Genomic DNA, 25,815 nt, shown 5'->3' with positions numbered 1-25,815 from the left:
TAGATATTTTTGACCAATTGGATTGGAGGAGATCTTTCTTTATAGTTAGATTTATTTTTAACAATATTTGGAGGAGTCCTTGTAGTTAAAGGAGTGAGATATTACATGCGACTAGAGCAGGTATGAATGGAAATCAATTGCTCAACTTTGCTTTTAATTCAGAAATCGGATTAGGAGACTGGAAATTCTCTGGTGGTGTTTACAATTTGACAAATTGCCTACAGTAACAAGGTTGATGAGATTTTTTGTTTCAATGGGGTATGGATGCTCCGGGGTCGCTCATGGCCGCCTGATTCCTATTGTTTAGGTGTTGTGGTTGGTGAACTATTTCATTTTAAAAATATATAAAAAAACAAGGTTTGGTTGGAGCGGGGGAGGGTGGAGTTTAGGTTGGTTGCTGTCAAATAAAGAGAGTAGTGAAGAGAGACAAAGAGGGAGAGAAAAGGAGGAGGGCGGGTCAGTGGTGTGAGGATAGGGTGCGGCTGTTGGAGTTCTGAGAGGGAGAGAGAGGAGATGTGGGTGGGAGCGAGGAGAAAAAGGGGGAAGGGAGACTGGTGGGGGTTGGGTTTTAGTGCGATGGAGAAGATGATGGTGATTTTGTTTTTGTTTTTTATTTTGTTTTTAATATGTTTTCTTTTCTTTTAAGTTTTTTTATAAATTTTTTATAAGTTTCAATTGTTTTTAATTCATGTGGCGTCATATCATTGGATATGTGGGACCCACATATGTGTCACGTCATCAATTTAACAGATTTTTAGACAGAACTTAATGACAATGACTATTTGTGAGCACACGTATTAATCTTAAGGACCACAACTGACACAAAAAAACATAAATAATTAAATCTGATAGTTTCGCAAACCTCAGTGACCTTTTGTGATAAAAAGCCTCAAATATAATCAAACCAAGCACGAGAGCATTGACATTATATTGCTATTAAGGGTGGACATAAATTTGGGTCAATCCGATCGAACCGTTCAATCCAATCATAGTGGGTTGGATTAGATAGATTAGCCTAAAAATGAACAAGTCTTGGATTTAAAAAATCATAAACCGATATGTACATATTGGATTACGAATTAGAACCAAAACTTAAAAAGTATGCTTAATTTTGAGTTCACCCATCCGAATCGTCCTACCATAAAAAGTTTGGGTTGGCCTAATAAGTTAATGAGCGGGTTTTGGGAAAGAAAAAAGAAAAAAAAAAAAAAAAAAAAAAAGACAGTTCTCATTTCGTTGGCAGAGCCGTTGGATTATTATTATTATTCTTATCAACGCCTAGGATACCAAGTAGGTTAAGTTTTTAGGGCCGTACTTTCCTGATCCAGTTATAAATTTAAAACTAGATGTTGTTCAGATTTGTTAGCCGTTTTAAAACTAGACGGGTGCTGCTCTGTTTGGTTTATTTTCAAGACTGTTCTTCATTAATAAATGTTTAGCAGACTTATTGTGGGAGCAAATTTCCTCCCACGAGAATATTCGATTGAGATTCCTCTTCCTTCGTCACCGTCTCCTTCTCCCTGCAAAATAGATCGGAGTAAAAGGACCACACCCGGGGGTGTTGGCCAAAGGCCCTCCGATGCCTAAGTTAGGTTGGGTATTTCAAGGAAAACCGGGTGGCCGGAGCCGTATGTGGTGGCCGGAGCCTTGTGTGAGGGAGAGAAAGAATATGGTGGCTAGGGTTTGTGAATGATAATTTCTGCGGAGTTTCAGTAGGAATTTAGACATATCTTAACCCTTGTGCGTAGCCAAGTATTTATAAGAGTCTTGAAGGCTAGGGTTTCAGAGGAATAATTCAGCAGATGGAAAGGAATTATTCCTCCCCGATTAGGTGAGATTTGATTAATTAGGGATTTGATTTATTTGATTTAAATCAAATCCCTAATCAGGGTAGAAATCAAATCAATCCCAATTTTAATTAGGTAACTCTCAATTTAATTGGGTAACCCCCAATTAAATTGAGTAACTCCCAATTAGGTCAAATAATCCCCAAATTGAAGGAATTATTTGACCTAAGGTGATTTAATTCGGTTCCCACACTTATGAACAAAAATAAAATAAACATCTGCTGGCAGACATATTCATCACGCATGTTTCTGGGCTTCTTAAGAAAGAATTAAAAAATAAAGCCTCCATGCCTTTTCTTTTTTGCTGGAAAGCTGCCCATGCCTGACATATATTAAAAAAATGAACTTTTTAGTTTTTTTTACGAGGAATTTTAGTTTTGTTTTTGCATATACATATATTCTTTGTTTGCTTTCTGCATCGTCTAGGGTCTCTTCCTCTGCTTTACTGTCTAGTCAGAAAACATTTCACTTGATTTCTTGACTTGGTGGACTTGATTGATTATGAGTTTTGAGTCGAATGTGCTAACTGTGCATATCGGTTTAACTAGGCTCGACATTAGTATATGCATACTGTTTGATTGTTATTGAATCAAGTTAATTCCTTGATAGAATAATAGATATTTGTGATTATGAAGTTGTTTACACAAAACTAAATTTATGTTGGTGTTAAAAGTATGAGCAGCATTTCAGATAGTGATGAAAATTTTGTTATCTCTTTAGTCTTCTCATCCTATGATAACCTATCTGTTTAGTCATCTTCGTGCATGCATAAAAGTGTTATATTGAAGTCATGTGCTTATAGACGATTACCTGATTTATATATATTAGTAGCTCCTTTTTTTATTCATTTCCTTTTGAAAATCATTAATGTTATTACCTTCATGCCTATTTGCTCTCTATGTTACGACCTCAATGTAATATGTATGGATCAACTTTGGTCGCTTTCCTTTGAAAATACAACTTGAATTTCGCTCTGTGATTTTTGCTTTGGATTCTGATGATGGTTGATATTCTGTTTTCTTCTGTCTCTATTTGTTTTTGTTTTCCAGGATTTTTCTTTTGTTTTAGTAGTGGACTAACAAAGTTCAAGCATCTCATATAAAAACATTGCACAAAAAACATATTTGGACAGTTTTGAGACTAGAAAATAAGAAACTATAATTTTTTCGACTTTTTCTCGCTTTTTCTCCTCTTCTTTCTAAACCATATCTGCTTTTGATGTTCTGTAAGTGGTGTTTTGGATAAAGCTATTTGGTGGTTGTTTTTGGTTTTGTTAAGCAAGATGTACATTTCTATGTTGAAAGTCCAATTTATTGTTTCGGTTCTATGAATAAAGCATGGTAAGACCACTTCTACAATAGAGCCAGCAAGTAGCATATATGTAAAGACAAAACTGCTGATATTTTGTTGCTGCTTGGTTTATTAAAATATTAATCATATTTTAATAAACATGACAACATATAAAAAAAAACATGTTATTAGTCTTTATTTTGTAACTTCTACATCATTTCAGACGATTTTAAAACCTGCAGCATCGCGTGGGCACATTTGCTAGTTTTATCAATATGTTCTCATCAGTTGCCGCACCCTCTAGTTTATTTGATATTAATTACAAGTTGCAAAAAGAATTGCTTGGAATGATCATTTTAATTTGGTCGATCTAACACAGATATTACTTGGCGCGGACGACTTACAAGCATTCTAACGCTGTTTCTTGTTGAAGCAGTCAAAGAGAAAAAGATCAGAAGATATTCTTACATTAGGTGAACAGTTGTTGCTAATTCAACTATGGAGGCTGAACTCATTGATTTGACTTCTGCTAGCGAAAAGGAATTGGTTGAGAGATTTCTTGTATGAAATCCCACTTTGGGAGAAACCAACACCGCTATTTTGATTAATTGTGAATAACATTGTGTGAGATATTTTTTTTATTTTTTTAGCAATAGAATTATAAATGCGAATATTTTTAAATCCGATGATAATCTTGTAGATCCATTAACCAAGTCTGGGCAAGAGAAAGGGTTTGAAGTACAGGGAGATGGTGTGAAAGCCCAGAAAATCATGAGGCATGTTGGGGATACTTATTCACAAAATCTCTTATCAAAGAAAAGGTACTTTTGTGGTGTAGACTCATCCTTTTGTGCAAATATGTGTGAGTCTTTCAACGTTTCACTTGGGTTGTTGTATCTTGGAGGGGACAAGTCAAGAGATATATTGCTGCACTGTGGGATTAGATCTTCTTAAATTGAGCAAGATATCCACGCGTCAACCCAATAGTCTATATGCTTCTTGGCTGAGAAAGTAATTTAATTATGTTATTTTCTTAATTGTAATTTCCCCAACAGTAACAGTACATGACTAAGACGTGTGGACACCGAGGTCAATGGTCATCAAGCAATGGGATTTCGTTGAAGCTGGAAACTTGAATGCCATCAGTTTCTCATGTCCACAAAATCATTAAATCATTGTATATTTGTTTTGCAGAAATGTCTGATAATGTTGATTATCTGCATGTAATTTTTGGTTCTCGGTAGGTGACGCTTGACTATGTAGAATAAATCAAAAACTCAAGGCAGCTAACTCACGGACAAACAGACTGAACAACACAGCAAGCACACAGATAAAACCAAATAGTAATCAAGCAAGAAAACACTCACTCAATGAACACTCAATGAACTCACGCAGACACGGAAGAGAATAGAAGGAAGAAGACTAAAAACCAAGAAACTGATAAGCTTCGTTCACCTTCAATAATAATAGTTTTTACTACAACATTCTCATTACAAAGCAAGAGACCAACGTCTCTTTTAGAGACAAACTTTTAGTCAAAAGAGAAAAGTTCTATTGGGACAACAACCGACAGCATGGGTGAAATAACAGTAGCTCATTGAGCCAATAAACAAAATATACCACCCGACAGCATGCTCTCATGCTTTTACAAATAATAGATAAAGTAGCTTTGGATTCCTGCTTGGTTTAACTTTCAACAGCCTCCCTTAAACCAAGCTCATCATAACTCTGCATTCCCATCATCTTCTTCAGCTTCATGAACGCATCCATCCTGAGACCCTTAGTAAATATATCTGCAATCTGTTCTCCAGTTGGACAATATTGGACTTCAACCACCTTGTCATTTACCAAATCCCGAATGTAGTGGAACTTCACAGGTATATGTTTAGTCCTCCCATGAAAAACAGGATTCCTTGCCAATGCAATCGCTGAATTATTGTCACAATAAATTGTTGTGGGGCTTTTCTGTTCATGATGAAGATCACCAAGTAATTGGCGCAACCATACTGCCTGTGTTGCAGAATTTGTGGCTGCAATATACTCTGCTTCAGTAGATGAAAGGGCCACAACTTGCTGCTTCTTTGATGACCAAGAAATCATTCCAGAACCAATATGAAATGCATAGCCTGAAGTACTTTTTGCTGTTTCAACATCACCAGCCCAGTCACTGTCCGTGTATCCTTCAAGCTTCACAGGACAATTAGCTGAATAGAAAATACCATCACTTTGAGTTCCTTTGACATATCTCAGAATTCTTTTTGCTGCCTGCATATGTGACTGTCTTGGAGTTTCCATAAATCTACTAATTAGCCCAACACCAAATGTGATATCTGGCCTAGTAGCAGTTAAATAACGCAAGCTACCAACCAACTGTTTGAAAAATGTTGGATTAACCAACTTTCCAGCTCCATCTCTCTGCAGCTTCAATCTTTCTTGAACTGGAGTTGAAATTGGCTTGCATGACTCCATTCTAAAACGTTTGAGGATGTCACCAGCATATTTCTTTTGAAAAATAAAAGTCCCTTGCTCAGTTTGTTTCACCTCAATACCAAGAAAATAACACATCAATCCCATATCAGTCATCTCAAATTGAGATGCTAAAGCCTCCCTGAATTCTGCAATCAATCTCATATTATTTCCTGTAATTATCAAATCATCCACATACAGACAGACAATAACAACATCCCCTTGCTGATTATTTTTGACATACAAAGTATGTTCATATGGACACCTTTGAAACTTATGCTCCATGAAGTAAGAATCAATTCTGGTGTACCATGCTCTTGGAGCTTGTTTAAGGCCATACAAAGCCTTTTTCAGCTTACACACCATGTCAGCTTCCCCTTGTTTTACATAACCTGCTGGTTGCTCAAGATAAACCTCTTCTTCCAAGGTTCCATTCAAAAATGCAGATTTTACATCCATTTGGAATATCTTCCAAGCATTATGGGCAGCAAGAGAAATAACAATTCTAACAGTATCAAGCCTAGCAACAGGAGCAAAAACCTCAAAATAATCAATTCCTGGTTTTTGCTTGTAGCCTTTAGCTACTAACCTTGCCTTGAAACGATCCACATCTCCATTCTGCTTGTACTTTGTCTTGTATACCCATTTAACTCCAATAGGTGTCTTTCCTTCAGGAAGAGAAGTAAGCTCCCAAGTGTCATTCTTTTCAATTGCATGAATCTCTTCACCCATTGCTTTAATCCAGTGCTCATGTTCACATGCCTCCTCAAATGATAGAGGATCACAATCTGCATACAAGGCAAAATTCACAATTTCTTCATCTGAGGCAACATTTCCTGTCATTTGATAATCTTGGAAACGAGATGGCAATCGATGCTCACGTGTTGACCTTCTTGGCTCAACTTCCTGCTGAATTTCTGGTTCATTTACTTGTTGATCATCTCCAAAATGATAATTATCAGCTGCTGGAAAATATGTTGCAGGTCTGCTTTCATTCAAGGACCAATCCCAAGTTCCTTGTTCATCAAAAGTGACATCCCTGCTGATTATAACCTTCTCTGTCTTTGGATTATAAAGCTTGTAGCCTTTTGTGACTGTGCTGTAGCCAATAAAAATGCATTTTTCTGCCTTCTCATCAAGTTTCTTTCTAATATGATCTGGGACATGAGAATAAGCAATACATCCAAACACACGAAGATGCTGAATATTTGGCTTCCTGCCACTCCAAACTTCATAAGGAGTTCTTCCATTCACACTTCTGCTAGGAGCCCTATTCAAAATATACACAGCACAAGCAACAGCTTCTGCCCAAAAATACTTAGGCAGATTCTTCAATTTCAGCATACATCTCACCATATCCATAATTGTTCTGTTTTTTCTCTCAGCCACACCATTTTGCTGAGGTGTATACCTGGCTGTCAATTGATGTTTTATCCCATTCTTCTCTAAAAACTCATCACAAACTATGTATTCTTGGCCTCTGTCAGTTCTCAGTACTTTTATCATTTCACCACTTTGTTTCTCAACATAGGCCTTGAATTTCTTGAAAGTGTCACAAGCATCAGATTTGTTCTTTAAGATATACACCCAAGTCTTCCTGCTGAAATCATCAATAAATGTAATGAAATATTTTCCACCACCGTGTGAGGTTGTCTCAACACTACACAGATCAGAGTGTATCACTTCAAGAGGCCTTTGAGCTCTAAAGGCTTTTCCTTTAGGAAAACTGTCTCTATGCTTTTTACCAAGAACACAGGTCTCACATAAATCATTAGGCACAGAAATATGAGGCAAACCAAATACCAGATTTTTCTGAGCAAGGAGATTTAAACTGTTAAAATTTAAATGTCCATATCGCATGTGCCATAGCCAGTTATCATCAACCATCATTGAACTGAAACAAGGTAATTCACGGTAACTGAGATACAATGGAAACAGCCGGTTTGGTGTCATTTTTACCTTTGCTATTAGTCTATGATTGGCAGCATGGATGGTGCAAACTCCATTGACAATTTGGATGTCATATCCTTTCTCTGACAACTGTCCCAAACTCAACAAATTGTGCCGCAAACCAGGCACGTAATAAACATCTGATATGGAATTGGACGAGCCATCCTTTAGCTTGATAGAGATTCTCCCTTTTCCTTTGGCTGGAATCTTTGTTTGATCACCAAATGTGATCACAGACTGCACAGACTCATTCAAATCACTGAACAAATCCTTGTGCCCACACATATGATTACTGCATCCAGTATCCAACAACCACTTGTTTTTCTCATCATCACTTACAGCATTAAAAGCCAGCAACAAAGTTTCTTCATTGCCTTTATCATTTTCTGCAAACTTAGCATGATGCCCCTTATTTTCAAACCTCTGAGAATTGCATTCATTTTTGTAATGGCCATATTTCTGGCAGTTAAAACACTGAACATTAGATTTATCACGAGCTTGACTCCAACTGTTGCTATCACGGGCTTGGCTCCAATTGTTGCTTCTTCCTCTTCCTCTGCCTCTTCCTCTTCTGTTTTCAAATCTATTCTGTCCCCTTCTATAATTTGAGTTATGATTCTTGCCATTTGATCTTGCTTCATTGCAGGACTCCTCATTCTTAGAGTCATTCTTTTCCTTTTTCACGTTCACTTGGGCCTTCAACGCTTCTTCATTCCCAATCTCTGACTTCTCATTTAATCTTTGCTCATAAGCTTGCAGTGAACCTTGCAACTCATCAACTGTCAAAGTACTAAGGTCACGTGTCTCCTCAATAGCTGTAACTTTGCCTTCAAACCTGTCTGTCAAGGTTCGAAGTATTTTCTCCACAATCAGTAGCTCTTTCATATCCTCACCATTGGCTTTCATCTGATTAGCCAAGGACAAAGTACGTGAGAAATAATCAGAGATACTTTCTTTTCTTTCCATCTGCAAAAGTTCAAACTGCCTCCTCAAGGTCTGCAACCGTACCTTCTTCACTTTCTCTCTTCCAATATAGCTGTTGATCAACACATCCCATGCCTCCTTAGATGTAGAGACATGTGCAATCTTCTCATAGACTGCTGGATCAATTGCACCAAAAATGTACATCAAGGCCCTGCTGTCTTTCTTCCTATTTTTCACCAACTCTTCTCTCTGGTTCTGTGTGAGAGTTACTTGATCTCCTGGTTCTGCAAATCCAGTTAATACAACATCTGTGTACTCCATCACTTTGAAGAAAAGCTCCATCTGAGAACGCCAATATTGGAAGTTCCCCTTCCCATCAAATTTACCAACAGGGCACTGCACAAAGTCATTTCTGTTTGCCATCCTTCTTGAGCCTCAGCTCTGATACCAAATGTAGAATAAATCAAAAACTCAAGGCAGCTAACTCACGGACAAACAGACTGAACAACACAGCAAGCACACAGATAAAACCAAATAGTAATCAAGCAAGAAAACACTCACTCAATGAACACTCAATGAACTCACGCAGACACGGAAGAGAATAGAAGGAAGAAGACTAAAAACCAAGAAACTGATAAGCTTCGTTCACCTTCAATAATAATAGTTTTTACTACAACATTCTCATTACAAAGCAAGAGACCAACGTCTCTTTTAGAGACAAACTTTTAGTCAAAAGAGAAAAGTTCTATTGGGACAACAACCGACAGCATGGGTGAAATAACAGTAGCTCATTGAGCCAATAAACAAAATATACCACCCGACAGCATGCTCTCATGCTTTTACAAATAATAGATAAAGTAGCTTTGGATTCCTGCTTGGTTTAACTTTCAACAGACTAGTTTAGTGATATGCATGAAAGGCAATACCTTGACTAGTTTAGAGTTGACAAATCAACTCTACCTTGTAGTAAATGAAGTTTACAATCCATTGAAACGTTCAGAAATTAAAAATTCCATCAACAGCAAGTGCATACTGAAGAGTAGGACACCTTACACTTCAATTTAAAGGAGGAAGGACCAAAAACTCTTGAAAACAAGTTTACAAATCATGACATAAATATATTACAAGAAGGATATTCGTCCTACAAAAACGAAACAACCATTACTGCCCCTGCAGAGTTGAAATGTTAGCCATTACTGCCCCTGCAGGCTAACTGTCAGCATTTTGAATTACGCTTATTGAGTCTTTAGAGTCCTCATTAGATTGTGTTGACGATGGCCATGTTGTTTCTGAATTGTTTTCATCATCCACCACTGGTTTGTCTTGTGGATAAAGGAAAGGCTTTGGAGGCATTTGAAGGGCTTCAGTTTCTCCTTCAAGCATCTGTACTACTTTGCTCATCGAAGTAGGACGCTCGCTAGGCTTCATTTGTATACACCATAATGCCACTATAAGCATCTTCTTTGTTATTTTCATTTCCTCCTCAGTGGCATCTTCTATCTCTATGTCCTTTCCTTCGCTGAATTGGTCATAAACCCATGAAGGAAAGTATATTTGGCTTGAATGAGCTGCAACTGCATTCAGATTCTTTCTTTTGCCTGCTATTTCCATCAACAGCATTCCGAAACTGTAGATGTCAGCTTTGTTTGACACTCCTCCTATATTTTTGTAAAACAACTCTGGAGCTATGTATCCGATGGTTCCTCTTGCTGCAGTCAAAGTTAAACTGCTCCCATCTAATGGACATAATCTTGCGAGCCCAAAGTCAGAAACCTTTGGAACAAAAGTCTCATTAAGAAGAATGTTGTGAGGCTTGATATCAAAATGAAAAATTTGCATCTCACATCCTCGATGAAGATAGTCAATGCCACGAGCAACTCCAAGTGAAATTTCAAATGCTTTCTGGTAATTTAAGGTTGATGGTCCTTCTTTAGAAAATATGTGTTTATCAAGAGACCCATTTGACATGAACTCGTACACAAGAGCACGCTTTGATCCCTCAACACAATAGCCAATTAGTTGCACCACATTTACATGATGAATCCTTCCAATGGTAGCAACTTCATTGATAAAATCTTGCCCATTTGTTTTGGACTTACCCAGCATCTTAATTGCTACAAGGCGGCCACTTCGGAGCTTCCCTTTGTATACAGAACCATAACCTCCTTCACCCAATTTTTCCTTAAATGCTTTGGTCATTTTCCTGATATTTGAGTAGGAGTACCTTATTGGCATGAGGTTGTTGTGACTTTGTAAGAATTCTTCAATATTGACATACATTGATAAGTGCCGCCTCTTGAATTTATAAATTAAAAGCGCAATCAGACACGGAGCCCCAAGTATAGCCCTTACTCCAAGTGCTTGTCCTGTAAGGAAGTGTCGAAATGAATCATGGAAATAAGTTTTGCTGCTACAACCTGAATGTATATGTAATTGAATACTAGAGACCAATTGTTTAACACTGCATGAATTTTCTTTCCTGGAAAGAGTAATTTTTATTTTCTCACATGAAACAATATAATCATACTTTTTGCTGAGGATAATAATTGAGATGAAACTCACCAAGGTACCAAGCGAATAAATAACCGAAATCTGCAAGAAACAGAGCGAATTAATTAATAATAATAACAAATGCAGCTTAGACAGGAAGAAATTGATAACAATATAGGATTGAGAGTCCTCACAGATTAGATATTCGATGAAGCCTGCATCATCAAAGTCAAAAGTTTTCATCAAGTTTGAACTTTAGAATGTTGACATGTTAAAAAACAGAACATGTGCCTACAGTTATGCTACCAGAAAGCAAATGAAGAAATCTTTGATATACTTACCACAGACTGTTAAAAAGCAGTCACGAGAGCAATTAACTTTGTTGGTATCACTGTCGATGTAGCAAAAACCGACCTCTTTGGTAACCCAATGCACCCATGTAAGTTCAAAGCCATAGATCATCTCATTGTGGATGTCTGTGTAGGAATTGTTCTTTGTAAGCTGCGACGATATCATAACCATAAGCTCTACGCGACAAAACTCCCTCAAGTCTGACGCATTTAATCGTCCAACACTAACATATGAATGCCCATTGGAATTGGAACTACTCATAGCACCATCGCAAGAAGCAGTATCCACATAGAGAGGCGAATTCACTTGGGTTTCACAGGTCAAAAATATTATAGGATTTGACAGTTCAAAATAACCAGAGTCTCCCCGTGTCCCTCTCCATTGATAAACCTGATACGGACCCCCATCACTGAAGTTATATATGGACAAGGAATAATGGGGAATTGAAGAGCAGTTATCCTTGTGAAGATTGGCATCCACAACTCGGATGGTGTAGTTATTATAATCGATTGCCTGCACATAGTATTTTCCAGAATACAAGTATAATACTGTAAGGTTGTTCTTCTCACAAGACAGCTCATACCTTGAGTCACCGCACTTCTCTGGATCATGTTTTAGTCGGAAAGGGTGGCTTATGTTATGTTTGCCGCACCATGAAGGTTCACACTGTTTAGCATTGCAACTTAAACAGCATAAGCTAAGAACTAAGAGGAGGGCTATGAATAATTGTGATGGAGAAGCTACTCTTCCTGCAGCCATGGAGAGAGAGAGCTTCCAAACTTTGAGTATTGCTTGTGATATATGTGGACTTTATATAATAGTAATACTGTGAAAATCAACCACAGGAGCATTGCGTGCCAGTTGGTAGAATTGATTTTCTAACTTGTAGAATATAGCCTTTCAGATGTGGGGACAGAATTAAAGGCCATTCACCCATTTGCATGCAAAAGATAAAACTTACACGTATCAATTACAACTATAAAAAAAACTTTCACTCAAAGAAAATATGAACTCGAAACTTATATCTAGAATCTCCATTTTTCATACACTTTATTTCATTCAGGGCGGGTCCATTGATTAACACTTACCTCATTTTGAACAAAAATTATAATAAAAATATTCAAACTGACGTGGTAAATAGGTTAGTTTAAGTTTTAAAAAAATAAAAAGCGGGCACGCGTGATGCTTTTGTTTTGTCGTTATGTAGTGATGGAATGGAGGGAATGGGCTGAACAAAATGGTGTTGACTTGGCAACTAGCGACTTGCTAGTCATTAATGCTAAATATTTAAGGAGGGAATGGACCCTCTTTGTAATTTTTGTTGTTGCATATTTAAGGGCTAAATATCTATAATTTAAAAGATTTTTGTGCTTGAAGGGTTTAGGAAATCAGGTTTCTTTTGTGTTGCTTTTCATAGGTGAATTCTTCAATGGCAACCAATACATCTTTGGGGAATTCCATATGCTTTTCATTATTTAAAACTACTTTCTCATCAGTTTATTTCCCGACGCTATAGTTTATTTGATATTACTCACAAGTTACAAAAACAATTGCACTTCTAGACTAATCATTTTAACTTCGTCAATCTAATTCGGATATTACAGGTAACTCTTGGGGGGGGCGTCTTGCAGGAATTGTAGCACTGTCTCTTGTTGAAGTAGTCGATGAGAAAGGATTAGGGGGCATTCTTACATTTTCTTCTCCTTCCAACATTTGAACTACACCTTTCATGGAAGGACGATCTACCGGGTACCACTGGATGCACCATAGCCCCACAATTGCGAGTTTCTTTGCGATTTTAGCATCAATCTCTTGCTCAACGTGGATGCGGATGTCTTCTCCTTGATCTAGAAGATTATAGATCCATTCTGGGAAATAAACTTGGCTGCTGTTCGCCTCTGTGACCTGAACATTTTTCCTGCCTCCAACCATTTCAAGTAACAACATTCCAAAACTGTACACATCTGACTTGTAGGACACGTTACCGAAGTTCCTAGAGAAGACTTCAGGTGCGATGTAACCCATGGTGCCCCTAGCAGTTGTCAAGGAAACTGCACTTTGATCGTTGGCGCACAACTTGGAAAGACCAAAATCAGAGATTTTTGGATTGAAGTTTTCATCCAAAAGAACATTGTGAGGTTTGATATCAAAATGAAGGATTCGTTGGTCACAACCGTTGTGAAGGTACTCAATTCCTTTGGCTACGCTGAGAGCAATATATTGCAGCTTCTCCCAACCAAGGAAATGGTTGTTGCTGTCTGCTGATGTTATAAAATTCTGCAGTGAACCGTTTGGCGCAAATTCATAAACCAAAGCTCGTCTAAATCCATCAGCACAATAGCCAACCAATCGAACCACGTTGACGTGGTGGATTCGACCCAATGTTCCCACTTCATTGATAAACTCTTCTCCATTTCCTTTGGAATTGTTGAGGATCTTTACAGCAACAAAGATCTCATTGGAAAGCTTTCCTTTGTACACTGTTCCAAAGGTCCCCTGTCCCAGCTTGTCTCTAAACGTATTGGTGATCCTCTTTATATCAGCATAAGAGTACCTTGTGGGCTTGAGAGCTCGGTAATTTTCCAAAAATTCTTCAATCATGGTTTGTTTTCTGCCAAAAGTGTACAACCGATGGAGAGAAACAAGTGCCACCACAAATACAAATGAACCCAGGATCACACCTACAGATTGTATATTCGGTCAAGAACCTCTATCTTTATACAGAAAAAGGGATTTTGGGAAAAGATAAAAAAAAGATAAAAAAAAGAGAGAGAGAAAAGAAAAGGACAAAGGGCATGCATGGCTTACCTATAACCACTAGCTTTGTTGAGGCACCTGTAAAAGATTTTAATGCCATTAGATTCTCAGGTCCCAAAATCATACAATCATTATATATATATTTTTTTTTTGGGCAGAAAATTCATATTCTTGGTTATCTTTATGTTATATGATGCATTATGGTCTATATGCCAGAAATTTCGTTCTTCTTTCTTTATTTTTTTGCATTTCCTATCTAATTCATGGTAGCTAATGCAACATATGATATTTAATTGCATAAATTCTTGATGGGGAGCAAAGGGGTGATGCCTGACTAGTATAGTGATATGGATGAAAGACTATACCTTGTTTGCCCTCCTTGAAGCACTCCGTTTCAGATTCAGTGTGATTGTTGTTCTTCAGTCTACATTTTCTCCCTTTCTTCTCACAATGTTTACATGCTGGTTTGAACCATTCCAAACTCACTGGTTGTGACTCGAATATACCATCTGGAACAGGTGGAAGGTTATACAGTTTTGTACAAGACGAAATAGGAAATGCGTCAATGGACAAAATTGAATATATAGCCAATATTTGGTGGTTAGTCCCACTAAGGCAGGGAATTTGATGAATAAAATCATTTAAATTTCTATCTGCTGGTGAACAATTGAATAGAGTATAGTCATCTTGGCCCCCTCCTTTGAATTGGAAGGCAGAGGCAGACAGATTAAGTTTATGAAGCTGCCTGGGAACACAACCATCTGGATCAACCACTTGAATTACATGATATTTGTAGTTGATATCAGTGACGATGAACTTCACTGAAATTGGCAGCTCAAGCACCGTATTGTTGCTTCCATTGCAGGATAAATCAAATCCAGGGTAGCCACAGTGATCAGGCTGCTTGTCTTTGAGTCGAAAAGGGAATTTGATAGGTGGACCAAAGACTCCACAGCGTAATTCTGAGCACTCATTTTGGCATGCTCCAATATTAACTTTCAAGCCTACCATGAACAACAGGATGAAGAAAGAAATTGTCATCTCTGAGGAAATACTGATCAACTTTTCTCTGCACCTTGAACAGCTAATCATACTCCCAACATGTTATCTAAAAATAAGGTATCATGTGGTCTTGACTGTTGACTTCCACCAACCAGTTTGTTTATACATCTTTTTGAAAGTAGCAGAATTGGTCTAAACCTTATCCTCCTAATGACTCTTTTTTTTTTACACTGGCAACATTATTCCACAAGTTAAGACAAATAAAATCTTATTTCCGTGTTGACAAATCAACCCTACCCTGTGGAAAATGAAGGTAACAATACATTAAAAAAATTCCATGTTGACAAATAAATTCCTGCCCACAAAATTTCTTTATATCTGTTAAAATTAATGCACACTTGTATCTTGAATAATATAGAAAAATCTGAATAATGGAGAATCGGAAACGAGTGAGTGTTTCTATCAAGGTTTGATATTTCATCCACATGCAATTTTACATACTTTCTGTCACAGTTTTCAAATAATCATGTACCAAACTATTTAAGCATCACCACATTCTCTGCAATAGCTGAACTTCAGCAATAATAAATTTTGAATTTTCGAGAAAAGGAAAAGGAGAAGAAAAGAAAATGAATAGATAGCCAAAAATATGAGAACTTTCTCCCAGCACTACATAATGATTTACTGTGGACATGAAAAATTGCCGGTGTTCAGATCTTTTGCAGGTACCTCAAAAAAAAAAAAAAACTTGGTGTTACAGGGGAGTTGGGGCAAAATTTAAGCAACTCTAGTCCTTGGTCTATTTTCACCTGTGCCTGCATTTGTTGCACTCTGTCATGTATATACTTTTGACAGAACAGAAACTCGAGCCATAATTGAAGAAATGTTTGGAAAATAACAGAGCTCTCAACCCCACAAGGTGCTCTTATTACCAATAAGAACACAAGTTGGGACAAGGTACCTTTGGGACAGTGTTCAAAGGAAACCTTTCCAATTCGATCCTTGTTGCAACAAAGATCCTCAACAATTGCAAAGGAACTGGAAAAGAGTTTATTAATAAAATGGGGACATTGTGATGAACCAATGCACTGATCTGGTTGCGCTGATGGATTTAGGAGAGCTTTAGTTCACCGACCTGGTTGGCTTTTGTAAATGATCATTAGCAGACACCAAGAACCATCTCCTTGGCAGGGAGAAGCTGCAGCATATTACTCACATCATAGCCAAAGGAATTGAGGCACGGATGTGACCAACGAAGCCTTCATTTTTGACATCAAACCTCATAATGTTTTGTTGAAAGACAACTTCTACAAATTAAAATTTAAAAAAATTCTGATTTGAGGATCAAACTGCAGTTTCCATGACCACTGCTAGTCTGCCAGGGAGGGACCATTGTTTACATTCCACCTTATGTGTTCTCCATGAATTTGGGTAACGTATCGTACAAGTTAGATACTGTTACTTGAAACGGTTGGAGGCAGGAAAAAGGTTCAAGTCACAGAGGAGAATACCATCCATGTTTGACTTCACAAAATGGATCAAGAAACAGGGGGAAGACAAGCGCATTCGTGATCATCAAGGAAATGGTGATCAAATTGCTAAGAAACTTCTTGTTGTTAGGGTTTGGGGCATCCGGTGGTGCCCAGTAGATCGTCTTTCCATGAAAGCTGTCCTTCAAGCCTTGGAAGGAAGGGGAATTTAACCACGCCTTCTAATCCCTAATGTAACTAGGGTTGCTTTGGTGTTGTAACAAATATCAAATCCAATCCAATAATGTTACTAAATGAAATTGACCCATACTATTCTCTGTCCCCTATTTTTGTAATGTTCCAATTATGCCCCTATTTACACTCACAAATAATGAAAAGCCTAATATATTAGGGGCGCCACAGTAATTATAAATTAGTTTTTCAAAAATAGAAATAAAATAAATTCACCAATGTTTTTCTCTCAATGCTTTTTCATCTTTTTTCTCTAATTTCTCCAGTAATATTTGTGCATGCATGAGTAGGATTGCTAGCAAACAGAATGAAAATGATGACGGTTCAAACAGATTCTTGAGTTTTGGTTAAAAGATGACAATTTCACTCATTCTTCAGTCTCACTACTTGTGGAACTGGAAATATAACAAAATAACGGCCACTCTTAAGTCACTTTGCTCACTTATTACTAAGTTCTCTGCACATCTAGTACATGTATGCCCTAAACTTCATAGCTTAAAAGATCGGGGAGTCCGTACACGGGGAAAGTCAATTGATATCAGAAAGGCCTTAACAATTCCAGCAAATTACATGTACAGAGAGTGGGGAGATATTGAGACAAAGATTAGGGAGTATAATTATAACACATTGCATTCAAATTGGAAAAATAAGTACACAACAACACCGAGTGACTAGGGTTGGTATTAATTTGGACACGAGATAAATACTACAACAGAAGCTTGTATACACCCCACAGACTCATATATTAACAGTGGTGTAGCTCCATCTGATTCAGACTTTACCTTCATTATTCTTGCACTTAAACTTTAAACTTATCTTCTTTGCCTCTCCCACCTTCTATTATCTTCAATCACCTGCTCTCACAGTTTAAACACATAGAAATAAGTACGAATTACCAATCGTTTCTAATATAGACCAAACGTATCCAAAGGTTAAAAATATGACAAGTTAGACCATAAGCTTTTAAATGGTTTTGTTACTATACCGGCCTATTCCTGCCCTTCTCTCTGAACAGGGAGAAGATGAACAGTCTCCTTCCTATCCTACCCAACTATGAAAAGAAGAAAAATGCATACCAAATTTTTTTCTTTATCATCTTCACGTACTACTAAAAAGAACCTAACAAGTGTGGCTCCAAATTGTGTAAGTGAGAAACACTCAAGAAAGAAAAGAAGTAAATTCAATCACTTACGGTTGCATCCCAAGAAGAAAAGGAGCCACTCAAAGAATACTCCTAGACATTAGCAATATGAGTTCATAACTACCATTACCTTGTTGATTTCTTTATCATCCTTTTACTAAACAAAAAATTATGTTTTGCATTGAGAATATAACTTCAGTGATTACTTTTTTTAGAGCAGTTGGATTACCCAGGAAAGATCAAGAGCACCCAACAAGCAGAGATACCTAGACTGTACCTACCAGACTGAACGATGTTCTTGCAAAGCTTGGCTAAAAGGACTTAATGTACTTCATTTGGGCTTGATTTAACAATTTTTAAGACAATTTATTTGCAAAGCTCAATGACGTGGTAAGAACAATTCTGAAAACATACATGAATCATCTATTTTCTTCCAAGGAGTGGAAGAGAAAAATGAAAAGAAACAGGCCTGTTCTTCTGACAGAGGAGTGAGGAGTGCGGAAAAAGGACATGAAATGAAGGCTAAAAAACAACCTAAAATTTCATAAACTAGCATGCATATTTTTAATCTTTGGGTTCTGTTTCATTAGAAAACAAGGAAGCAGGAAAACTAATGCCAAGGAGAGGATCCAAGTCGTCTACAATGAGTGAATTTTTTGTGTAAATTGCTTACAATTGAATTTCCAAAATCTTAAACTCTTAAGCTCAGTTGAGAAATTTACATTAACAAGAAATGCAAATCTACAATTTTATATACTTCCATACATATTGACACAAAAATACAAGATACAGATTAACACAACCAAATCCTACTCCAATACCCCATTCTCCAAACAAATGACCAGGTAATTAGAAAAAGGCAATAAATAAATAAATAAACTAAATGAAAGCCCACAAACCTCTCAAGACAAACTAAGAGTCAGCAACAAGCTTGAACTCCTGCACTTCCTTGAAGTTGGCCCAAGGCTTCACCCAGATCTTGGCTTCATAGAGCTTCTTCTTCCCCCCGTCGGTGACCTCAATCGTCAGATAGTACAGAGTGCCCGAAACCACCTGCACCTTCTCATTCACCACCCTCACAAACTCAAGCAGAGCATTCTGCACAATTAATTATTCAATCAATCAATTAACCAAAAACCCACCCACAATCTTTGTTTCACACAAATAGAAAAAGGGCTTTTTGTTTACCTCCTTCTTGTTGTATTCTTCGACGGCGAAACGAGCCAGGCTTTCGGTTTCGACGCTGTTCTCGGAACCTTGAGATTCGCGTATTGTGCCAACTGCTGCCATTTTTGGGTGAGATTTGGTTTTTGCGAGCGGAGGCTTTTGAAGATTTGAGGTAGAGAGTTGTATGGATATTAATACACGCAGGAGGAAGGAAGACGATGAAAATTTCGATTTCAATTCTGTTGACTCTTCGACATGCTGTGTGCACGGTCGCCCATCGTATTTGGGACACGTGTCGTATACGATTCTCTTTCCTTTGTCAATAAGATTTTTTTTGTTCTTTTGAATTTTTTTTTTTTATATGAAATAGCTTAGTCCGTAAGTTTTGGGAAGACTTTTTTTATTGTAGCAAAATTGCGAGAATAGTGCACCACATAGTTTAGGTGAGATTTGGATAACGTCCTCCTAGTTTTATCGAAAATACTTGCCTTTCTTTCGTGGAAATAGGAACTTCTACTTTCCTGCTGTGTGACATGTGTCAATATTTTTTGTGTTTTTGGTACTTTTTATAAATTATTTTTACATAATATTTGTAAATCTGTGACTTAGAGGAGATGGGAATGCCTCCTTCCTTGGTCAAGAAGGAATCCTAGTCCAATTTTGTCAATTCAACAGGAGATTTTTGCATAAAAAGCACCACTACGCTCTTTTTACTCAACAAAAACCCTAGAACCCCAAATTTGATCCCATCAGCACACAGACAGCCATGGCTCGTCACAGAGATGAAGATGACTACGAACCAGACCAAGTTCTAGATGGGGATGAGGAAGAGGAGCATGAGGAGGAGCAGGGAGGACAAAGATCCAGACAGAAGCGGAGGAGATCGGATTTCATAGACGATGATGAGGCTTATGGTGGTGGTGTGAGTCGTAAGCGGAGGAATAAGAGGCCTATTGGGTCAAAGTTTCTTGATATCGAGGCCGAGGTCGATAACGATGAGGAGGAGGAAGAGGAAGATGAGGGCGAGGACGACTTCATTGTTGATACTGGAGCTGATCTCCCTGAAGAAGAACATGATGGTAGAAGGATGCATCGTCATCGTCCATTGCGGCTGCGAGAAGATGAGCAAGAAGAAGATGTTGAAGCGCTTGAGAGAAGAATTCAAGCGCGGTATGCAAGGTCATCGAGTCATGCAGAACACGACGAGGAGGAGACAACTGATGTGGTGGTGAATCAGCAAGCTCTTTTACCTTGTGTTAGGGACCCGAAGTTGTGGATGGTGAAATGCGCGATCGGTCGTGAGCGAGAGGCAGTTGTTTGCTTAATGCAAAAGTATATTGATAAACCTGAACTGAACATCAAGTCTGCTGTTGCCCTAGACCACCTCAAAAACTTTATATACATTGAAGCCGACAACGAAGCCCATGTGAGGGAGGCTTGCAAGGGTCTGCGCAATATACTTCCCCTACATAAGGTAAATCGTGTTCCGATCGGAGAAATGACTGACGTTCTTTCGGTTGAAAGCAAGGCAATTGATGTTTCTAGGGGTACATGGGTCAGAATGAAGATGGGAACATATAAAGGAGACCTTGCCAAGGTTGTGGGTGTCGATGATGTGCGGCAGAGAGTCAGGGTAAAATTAATTCCAAGGATTGATTTACAAGCTATTGCAAATAAACTGGAGGGCAGACAAGTTGTGAAAAAGAAGGCATTTGTTCCTCCTCCACGCTTTATGAATATTGATGAAGCAAGACAACTGCATATTCGTGTAGAGCGTAGACGAGATCCGGTGACTGGTGATTACTTTGAGAGTATTGATGGCATGCTGTTTAAAGATGGCTTCCTGTACAAGGCAGTATCGATGAAATCAATTAGCTCTCAAAACATACGTCCCACTTTGGATGAACTTGAAAAATTCCGGAAACCCGGGGAGAACGGTACCCGTTTGTCAACTTTATTTTCAAACAGAAAGAAGAGACCCTTCATGAAGGGTGATACAGTTATTGTTGTCAAGGGAGATCTTAAAAATTTGAAAGGACGGGTTGAGAAAGTTGAGGAAGAGATTGTTCATATCAGGCCCGAAATGAAACAACTTCCAAAAACTCTTGCCTTAAACGAAAAAGAGCTTTGCAAATACTTTGAACCCGGGAATCATGTGAAAGTTGTATCTGGTACTCTGGAAGGTGCAACTGGTATGGTTGTTAAGGTTGAGCAGCATGTGCTCATCATTTTATCTGATATAACAAGGGAACATATCCCTGTGTTTGCTGATGATGTTGTGGAGAGTTCTGAGGTGTCATCTGGTAGTTGCTATTCTGATGCAGGAGCATCTACAAGGCTCTCCAAGAGTACTTGGGCCCGTCGTTAGTCTATTCTTTTACTAGGTTTTCTTTGAATTTCCTGTTTTGGTTTAGTTTTCCAGAGAGTTGATTAGCATACAACCTTAAGTTCAGATGGGATGTATCCTTGCAATACTTGGTAGTCTTTTTCTCAATTTTATTCAGAAATTACCGATTATAGAATTTTCTTTTGGATTTCTTTGCCCTAGAACTCAATTATCTTCGTCCCAACTTTAGTTCTATTGCTTTATCCTTCTATGCTCTGTGCGTCAGGACTGTTAAGGTCGCTAAACCCGATTACCTACAGACCCAAGGTTGCCCTTGTCAACTTAAGAGAGATCAAGTACGCAAGATTGAGAAAAGTTTTCCTGTTGAAGTATAGTGAGAGCCATACGTCTCAAAAATAATATATAAAAAAATTATGTTAAAAATAATAATTTAAATAAACAATAAAAATGATTTTTAACCGCAATTCCGACTAATTTTTTAGTTTCTGTCTTCGTCCAACTCTCACACGGGCCAATTCCTCAGAAAAGTCAATTTGGATATAATTATCCTCACAAGAGAGAGTGCCAACGACAATGGAGGAGGACGGGGATGTCAACAATAACACTGACATTGACAACGGTAGGCGGAAGCTGCGGTTGTAGCTAGGAACAGAAAGGGCTTGGCTGTGGGTCTGATCAAAAAGAAAACATATTTGGAAGTGTCGAAATGGTCGACAGCAGTAGAAAGGTTACCTTGGCAAGGGAGTAAGAATCCCTGACGAGGTCTGAGGCAGGATTTTCGTAGGGACGAGAATGCGATAGGCAAATCGAACCCATTCCAGGAGTGAGAGGGGAATTGAAAGAAAAGATGAGTAGCAATAGCATTATTATACACACACATACAGTTCGGAAAACACAACTACACACCATAGTGTTGGTATCAGGACATAAAAAGTTGTACAAACAGCAACCAAAGCAATTGTACACTCAGTTAGTTCCAGAACATTTGCTTGCTACAAACCTGCTAATCTTAACTAGGAATGATCTGCCTCCATCTGGTTCAGTTTGAAGGCGCCTTCATTGTTCTTATGCACTTCAACTTTAAACTTCTCTTCTTTGTCTCCCCTCTTCAACTTCAGAAGCATGTTAAACTTGGCATGCTCTTCTATCACCTGCTCTCTCACACAGACAGTTCAAACATATGCAAATCAGTACAAACCCATTGATCTCAAAACAGAAACAAAAGAAGAAAAGAAGAAATTAGAAGATTCCTGTGCACATACAGAACAATTTGAGTTCAAATGCACATTTAAAAACAACAAAATGCATTTCAATCTTCTGAACCATCTTAAAGACTACCCCAATACCAATTCAGTTCAACCAAATATTACCTACCCTCCAATACCCAACTCTCCTTGCCACCCAATTGAAAACCACCAAATTTTACCCACCAAACCCCAATTCTCCAAAATGCATTTTCAATTGATTTTCAACACCCAATTCAACACAACCAAACACTACCCCGAAACCCAATACGAAGTGAAAAAGCACAAAAAATCGAAAAGGCACAAACCTCAGCCTTAGCGTGAACAACTTCTTGAAGCTCATAAGGAAACAGAGAATTAGACCTTTGCTGGAGGCTCTTAACAGCATGATTTGCAGCATCCTGAACCTGAGGATCGTGTGGCGGCACAGATTGCCACCCGGAGCCATGCCCACCTTCCTTAACACCAAGATCTGAAGGGGTAAACGACGGCGTTTCATTACAGTCACCAGCGTGCTTGAACTCCTGCACTTCCTTAAAACCCATCCATGGCTTCACCCAGACTTTAGCTTCGTAAAGCTTCTTCTTTCCGGCATCGATTGCCTCGATCGTCAGATGGTGTAGAGTGCCAGCAACCACTTGCTCCTTCGCCTTTACCACCCTCACAAACTCAAGCAGAGCATTCTGCAAAATTTTCAATTAATCGAAATTCCAGCATAATATTGAAGAAATTAAAAGGCAAAAAAGAGTAAAGACCTCCTTATTGTTGTGATCTTGGACGGCGAAGCGAGCGAGGTCTTCGGTTTCGAGGCTGTTCTGGGAGGCATGGGATTCGTGGACTCCGCCGAGAGTGGCCATGTTTTGGAAATGGGAGGGATTGGATTCTTCTGCGAAGGATGAGAATGTGAGGAAAGGTAAGAAGACGAAGAGGATAAGTTGCATAAACAGACACAAGGAGGAGGAAGAAGAAGAAGATTTCGATTTCAATTTCATCTGCTTTTGTTTTGTGTTTGGGTTTCGGACAATTTGTAAGACAGATGGGAATTTATCTCTTTCGCTGCTCGGAGTCTTTTTGTATACGTGTCATACACGTGTCGCTTTGAGTATCTATCTTTGCTTAGTCGGTAAGCTTTAGTTTTCCTTTTTCTATTTTTCTTTTCCTTTAATTCAAGCGTATTCTGTAAGCAAACAAACACAAAAAAAAAAAACCCAAACCAACGAAAAAAAAACTTATGACATGTTTTGGGTCTCTTTGGTATCTTATTTGGATTCAATTTTACTAGTCTCTTCGCATGCGCTTTTGCGCATGCTAGAGGCTTTTTTTATAATAAAATTTATATTTATTTTAGAATTAAAAAAGATAATGGGTAGTTGTGTTTCATAAATATAGGATCCATTATCTGATTTTTTTTTAATTTTAATTTTTTTAATATGAAAAAGTGTGAATTTACCATATTATCCTCATTTAATTAATAATTTCAATTCTTAATGTTTGTATTAATCAAGGGCATTTTCTGGTATTTTGAATGTTTCACCATCCTTTTGCTTTTTATATATAGATAGATAAATTATAAATTTTAAGTCTAAACCATAAAAATTCATATGTTAGGCCCATTTTTAAAAACTCAAAAACACCCCATTATTAAAAACAAAAAAATATATTTAATTTTGTAGTTTTTTTTCTCTCTCCTCCCTCTCTCATCTCTCTCTTTGCCCTCCCCCGTCTCTCCATCACTCTCCTCCATCTCCCGTCTCTCTCTCTCTCTCTGAGCATGTCTAAATTTTTTTTATGGGGTGCATTGAGCATGTCTAAAATTTTTAAAAAGAAAAAAGAAGAAGAAGGTGGATTCAGTTTGGGTGGGTTGAGAGAATTTGTGTGTGCAAGGTAGGTGTGCCATAGCATAGAGAGGAGGAAGGGGGAATGGAGGAAGGGGCTATGGAGAGGGAAGGGGGAATGGAGGAAGGGGCTGTGGAGAGGGAAGCGGGAATGGATTTCAAGGTGGGCAAGGTTGGTTGGAGCTACCAATGGCACACAGGATGGGGGAAGGTGATTTATTTATTTATTTTCAATTTTAATTGTTTAAAAGATATACAATTTTTGTTATAATGAACTTTCCATGTTTAAAATACCCTTGAAAATAGAAAGACTAAAATACCATTAAAATATATGGAAAATTGGATATGTTAAAGTCATAAAACAAATCATGGATTTTGAAAAATTAAGTGACATTTCTCTTAAATTTTTCTTTAAGGTGACAAATTGAAACTAAGTTATAAATTCAAGTAACATTTCTACAAATTGAACTAAGGTATGATTAGCATTTGTCTTAAAATTGTTGAGCGTTAGCAAGCAAAACATACATTCACTCATGGAAATAAGAAAGAGAAGGTTTAAAATAAAATCAGTGTCAATTTATTTCCATGCACAACTACTTTAATTTTTAAGTGCAAATAAAATGCGAGTGCATGTTTATTTACTTGTTAGCGCTCAAAACTTTTCAGAGATGTTATGATCAGTTGTGCATGTAGCATTCTACTTTAAATCCCAACTCCAAAGTGTCTTCTAATTTGCTTAAGTGGAGGCATAATATTGTGATTGTTGTTCACCCATTTTGATTTGTTTCCTGTGATGGTAGGGCAAAGTTCCCCATTGCCTTGAGAACCATTGACTGGTCAACAAGTCAACTTTCTTTAGTGTGCGAGCGTGCCACTGCTAGTAATGAAAAATCTCAGCAGACTTCTTTAAAAATAGATAACTTGCGCCCCAAGTTACTGATTTTTGAACAAGCGATTGTGAATTTGGGTGAGGAATATCTCCCAAGTAAGTTCTTTTCTTGCCTCAGACTGGTTGAGGACTTTACAATTTTTCATAGTACAAAACTGGTAGTTCCGGCCAGAATAAATGATAAGAGAGTGATCTGTTTTCAGGTAGAACTCTTCTTTACAAAGCTCAAAAGGGAAAAACTGACTATGAAAAGACAAAAAGAGGGTTGTGCTTCCATTTCTGTCTAGGCAGATGCTTCTGATTCGGGCTGGATTGGGTATGCCTGTGCTGGACTGGACTTTCAACAACTTCAACTGCTAAGCTTCAGCTGCAAATCGATACCAAAGCTTAAGTT

The 25,815-nt window shown here is 37.9% G+C and overlaps 4 protein-coding genes, 1 long non-coding RNA gene and 1 pseudogene across 5 annotated transcripts; 2 read left to right on the top strand and 4 right to left on the bottom strand.

The window, feature by feature from the left end:
* Positions 1-9,094: 9,094 nt before the first annotated feature.
* LOC110759189 (rust resistance kinase Lr10-like) lies at positions 9,095-12,116 on the bottom strand. Its single transcript, XM_021961223.2, has 4 exons — positions 11,309-12,116; positions 11,162-11,182; positions 11,040-11,069; positions 9,095-10,843 (listed from the first exon to the last, which is right to left on the bottom strand). The coding sequence occupies exons 1-4, from the start codon at positions 12,075-12,077 to the stop codon at positions 9,687-9,689; spliced, it is 1,977 nt and encodes a 658-aa protein (XP_021816915.2). The 5' UTR covers positions 12,078-12,116; the 3' UTR covers positions 9,095-9,686.
* Positions 12,117-12,699: 583 nt separating this feature from the next.
* LOC110759191 (rust resistance kinase Lr10-like) lies at positions 12,700-15,217 on the bottom strand. The gene is made up of 3 exons (XM_088249144.1): positions 14,441-15,217; positions 14,127-14,153; positions 12,700-13,999 (listed from the first exon to the last, which is right to left on the bottom strand). The coding sequence occupies exons 1-3, from the start codon at positions 15,165-15,167 to the stop codon at positions 12,900-12,902; spliced, it is 1,854 nt and encodes a 617-aa protein (XP_088105270.1). The 5' UTR covers positions 15,168-15,217; the 3' UTR covers positions 12,700-12,899.
* Positions 15,218-17,402: 2,185 nt separating this feature from the next.
* LOC110748304 (cysteine proteinase inhibitor) lies at positions 17,403-19,312 on the bottom strand. The gene is made up of 3 exons (XM_088249156.1): positions 19,128-19,312; positions 18,839-19,037; positions 17,403-17,652 (listed from the first exon to the last, which is right to left on the bottom strand). The coding sequence occupies exons 1-2, from the start codon at positions 19,227-19,229 to the stop codon at positions 18,852-18,854; spliced, it is 288 nt and encodes a 95-aa protein (XP_088105282.1). The 5' UTR covers positions 19,230-19,312; the 3' UTR covers positions 17,403-17,652; positions 18,839-18,851.
* A 509-nt stretch (positions 19,313-19,821) lies between these two features.
* Positions 19,822-21,580, top strand: LOC110748314 (putative transcription elongation factor SPT5 homolog 1 pseudogene; annotated as a pseudogene).
* Positions 21,581-21,758: 178 nt separating this feature from the next.
* LOC148296399 (uncharacterized) lies at positions 21,759-23,550 on the top strand. The gene is made up of 2 exons (XR_015833897.1): positions 21,759-22,162; positions 22,216-23,550. It is a non-coding gene; the product is annotated as an uncharacterized LOC148296399 (long non-coding RNA).
* Positions 22,289-23,731, bottom strand: CYSB (cystatin B). The gene is made up of 3 exons (XM_021957287.2): positions 23,453-23,731; positions 23,006-23,380; positions 22,289-22,604 (listed from the first exon to the last, which is right to left on the bottom strand). Exons 1-3 carry the CDS (start codon positions 23,687-23,689, stop codon positions 22,467-22,469), a joined length of 750 nt encoding a protein of 249 aa, XP_021812979.2. The 5' UTR covers positions 23,690-23,731; the 3' UTR covers positions 22,289-22,466.
* Between the last annotated feature and the right edge of the window lie 2,084 nt (positions 23,732-25,815).

The sequence above is a fragment of the Prunus avium genome, chromosome 2, assembly GCF_965620075.1.
Source record: "Prunus avium chromosome 2, drPruAviu1.hap1.1, whole genome shotgun sequence".
Taxonomy (NCBI): Eukaryota; Viridiplantae; Streptophyta; class Magnoliopsida; order Rosales; family Rosaceae; genus Prunus; species Prunus avium.
Note: the sequence above shows the minus strand (reverse complement) of the source record. Positions and strands in the feature narration are given on the sequence as shown.